This window comes from Pteropus vampyrus, unplaced genomic scaffold (assembly GCF_000151845.1).
Source record: "Pteropus vampyrus isolate Shadow unplaced genomic scaffold, Pvam_2.0 Scaffold121, whole genome shotgun sequence".
NCBI classification, from domain to species: Eukaryota; Metazoa; Chordata; class Mammalia; order Chiroptera; family Pteropodidae; genus Pteropus; species Pteropus vampyrus.
In genome coordinates, this window is record NW_011888902.1 from 3154 (window position 1) to 7512 (window position 4359).

General features: G+C 40.5%; 1 protein-coding gene across 1 annotated transcript in view; it reads right to left on the reverse strand.

Annotated features, from left to right (window-relative positions):
* Positions 1-856: 856 nt before the first annotated feature.
* Positions 857-4359, reverse strand: part of USH2A (usherin) — a gene marked incomplete at its 3' end in the record, with an annotated part of 612524 nt that continues 609021 nt past the window's right edge. Inside the window, 2 exon segments of the mRNA XM_011366141.1 lie at positions 857-1033; positions 3713-4049. Coding sequence (XP_011364443.1) covers positions 857-1033; positions 3713-4049 — 514 coding nt within the window.

Below are 4359 nucleotides of genomic sequence, written 5' to 3' on the forward strand. Positions count from 1 at the left end.
ACCTTCTCATCACACCAGCTTCCTAGGTAACCAAGAACTCTGAATATGAAACTGTATAGCTGAACTGCTGTACAAATGTTATTGATAATTTCAAATACTATAAATGCAATGCTGGAGCTCACTGTTTACCTGCAGCTTTGAGCCACAGCAAGTAGTATTTTTAAGGAAATTAAAACGACAACAACAACAACAACAACAAAACAACAAACCACCAATTAATTCACTATATAAATCCAAATTGCTGAAAATGGCTTCACATTCACTGGTCCTGTGGCCATGTTGATCAGAGAAAATACTTAATACCTTGTAATGTTTTTGCTCATTTCGATTTAAAACCAAAGGAGAACACGTACTTAGGGACAAAGAATTCGGTGTCCAAGGGCGAAAGGTTGTTTATTCTAGCAGGTGCAGATACCTAGGTTCGTTAAAGAATGCCCTACGCAGGGGCCTTAGAAGTTACAGATGGTCACTGCCTGACTGGGCTCTGCTTGGAGGCTGTGGGTGCACCCAGATAATCTCTGAGCTCCCCAAAATGTGTTCCTTCAGGATACTCGATGACGACCTGTGGGGCTATTTCCCTTATGAACACAACTTGTCCTTCCGTCGTCTTCCTCCTTGGGGACACTAAGGTCACACAGAGGCAGCACTCAATACATCATCACATCACTGCATCAAGCAGCAGATAGGAAAGAAAACTTTCTTTACTCTGAGCAGTGACTTTTCTGCCGGAAGTGACCACTTAAACTAAGACGTTTTTAAGGACGAGCTGCTGATGGTCACCTTTCGCACCGCCCATCTCGTAAAGCTGGGGAGCAGAGCGCCATCCACGCTGAGGCAATGGGAGTCAGAAACTCACTTTTGTCCTCTGTCCTTGGGATGTAGAGGGTGGTGTCCAAGCCACTGTACACACGCTGGCCGCCGTCCATGAGCACGAACTCCTTCAGCGGGCCGTTCAGGAAGAAAGAGCCGCTCCAGTTGACACACACCATGGACAGATTGCTGTCCACTAGAAAAGGGGCTCGGTACTGAGGCGCTGTTGGAAGAAAGTCGCACGCTATGAACATGGTTACTTCCACGTGTGAGTAACCTTCTTTAAAAGGTAAGCAAACAAAAGACTTTTTTTTTTTTTTTTTGGCATTTCTGGAATCCTTTACATTTTCCTCAGTGTTTAAAAAAAAACTGGCATTGGGGGTAGAGAGAAAAGCAGGCGGAGTGTGTGTGGAATGCTTTCTCAGCAATACGGCACCTGCTTTCCTCCCCCCCAAAATCAATGCAGAGTGGTGTTTTATGAAATAAAACTATTAACATACAATGGTTCTGCTCACCGACATAACCCTGGAGCTCATATCGTGTTGCTTTTTCTCTCTTTTAACAGGTAAAGTATCCTTCACACTATTAACTACAGTAGATAGCTATTTTTCATATCAAATCGATATTTATTGCTACAAAACCCCAAGGACTAGATGCAGTTAATAAATTTTTTTTTTTTTCTCCAAACCAAACTGCTTAGATGGTGAATTATGTCTTTTTGGCACCCATTTATTTTTAAAGCTTCTTCTTGAACCGTTAGTTTGTTTTCTAAGATAGTTAAAAAGCCTTGCAAATACTGATTCGAGTATAATAATTCATTGCCTTGGCTAATCAATCAATAATATAGTACTTTAGTATATAATCAAGCTCAGGTCTTCTAAGTATTATATTAGATATAGAAGCAACGTTTTTAGCATCTTACAGGCATGTTTTCTTGTCATATTTCAGCTCCTTATAAAACAAAGGAATAAAAATCCTTAACTGAGGCTCATCTTTTAAATAATTTTTATAGAAACAAATAAAGGAACACCATATCATGTTATCAAGTCAGAAAAGATTTATTTCATGAAATCTCTTTTTCTCCAGAATACATTTGCAACAGCATTAAGATCCATCTATATACTAAATTGGCTTTTAAGAAAAGAAAGTGGTAGAAATAAATTGGATATCTTTTTCTTCTTTAAAAATTAAATGTAGCTGTTGCTGATGTTAGGAAGTATAATAAGAAATAATTATGGTTTTGTGATTATAACATTCAACCATGAAGACCAATGTGATTCTTACCTTTCAAGATGAGACATTTTCATTAAATCATATTTTTTTCCTTGCAAATACTAAAATAAGGCCTATTTAAATATCTGTTTTTCTAACACAAATTGTGCCTAATATTACAGTGAAACATACTGTTTGTTGTAGTTGTGTCTTCTCTCTGTCACTTAATTCAAGAGAGTTCCATTTCTTTCTACATTGTAACAGCAGAAATAAAAGGCAGCTTGTACATAATATGAAAATAGGAGCTTAATTTGCTTTGCAGGATTTGGAGACTTTCCCAAGGAAATGAGTGATCGGACAATCGAAATAATTAGGAATAATGGATTTGGAGACAGGAAATGGTCCAGCCACTATCCCCTTAGCATTTGATGTACTTTATTGCACTTAATCTTCAAAACAATCTTTTCCGAATGTGTATGTGATCACACGAACTCTTGCTTTTAAAAACGCCAGTGCCAAACACTGAAGATGAGGTAATCTGATAAAATGTTTTTGGAGAGCACATCTGTAATAAGTATACACAGCCTTAAAATGTTCAAATAGTTGATGCAATGAATTCCAGATGTCGACATTTGATTTAAGAAGCCAGACATCCAAAAATTGGTTCAAAAAAATTTCTCACCACCTTTATAAAGGGAAAAGGTGAGAAGCAACTGAAATGCCCAACCTATGCACAGATGGAATATCATACAGTCTTTTAACGTGACGGATAAAGATTTTTTAATGCCACAGGATATGCAAATAAAATAACGTCAAATAGGAAGAGCAGACCATGAAATTTTAATTACAGTACGATCTCAGCCATGTGATAAGAATGCACAGGAAGGTTTTAACGGGAGGGTTTATGCTGAATACCCATTGTAGTCGTCGCTGGGGGAGGGGGTCACAAACAGGACCGGCTTAGCAGGTGAGCGACCTGTGCGGCTGGACAGGTATCCGCACACGGAAAGGTCCTGGACTTAGCCTGATGCTCTGCTGTCTCTCTCTGGAAATTCTTCATAATTTTTGAACAAGGGGCCCCATATTTTCCTTTTCCATTGGGCCCTATATGTCATTAGTTCTGATGGTAAGTACTTATTTTACTTTCAATATTTTTTGTTTTTGCCAGTTTTAAACAATAGACTTATATACCTTATAAAATCTGAAATTATATAAAAGAAATGTAAGGAGGCCTCGATGAATTAGTCGTTGCCCTCTTCTGTGATCGACTGCCTTTTTGCTTTTCCTGACAGGGCCCTGTCTCAGTGCTTTCTGGAAAAGCTAGAGATTATGCCACGCAATTCAAAATGGAAGGCAGTGACAATCTTCTTAAACAAACAAAAATATCATCTCAAATGTTTATTCGTTTTCTTCATTCCGAATCATTAACGTCCCCTAAATTGGGTTTCACCCCATTACTACATGAAAAACCTTCCTAAACTCACTCTTGATCCCCGTATTTTATCAACTGCAAGAGGCATTTTTTTTCCCCCCAATAGTCATTTTCATTGATATCTGGGTAGCATTCGATGAAATTGAACATTCACTAGAATCCTTTTAAAAACCGGGTTTTCCCTGCTTTCCATGACAAGCCTCTCCCGGCCACCCCTCCTGAGCTCTCCGGCTCGTGGTGGCGGCCGCTCCTACTCACGTTCCCGCTGGGTGGTGAAGCTGATCCATTCGGAAGCACCGCTGCCCACCTCGTTGTGGGCCAGCACCCGCAGCCTGTAGGTGGTGTACGGCTGGAGCCCCCCGAGGCTGGCTCTGTGCCCCTGCCCCGTGTACTTCGTCTCGGTCTGGCCAGGAGCACAGGGAGCAGCTGTGCTGGGAGCACAAGCCCGGTGAAGCTGGAGCTCGTAGCTACAGGGAGGACGGGCAGAGAGAGAACAGAAGTCCCACGCACGCACGTGCTGTCCACCCAGTGACGAGTCATCCCTGTCTGCCCCGGTAAGGTGCTTCTGTGTAGAGGAGACTGAACTAATCCTCCTCTGTTGAGAATAAAGCATGCCTTGCTTTCTCCCGAGTACTTTAAGTACAATAACTTATTTATTTATTTTTTTGAACAGTGGTTCATCATGACATTTTTAATTAGCTCAAGGACATTCTGATTTAACCACAGAACTTTCTTATGTTCCAGCTGAGGCTACAGAATGAATAAGTCCAGAGAACCACGAGGAGAAGCAGACTCTTTAAATGAATGCAAACATACTGCATCATCTTTCTTATTTAAAGACAAGTTTGCGGTTTTCCTTTCTGCCATTAGTTATGATTTAGACACTTTGCAGGGGACATTACCGC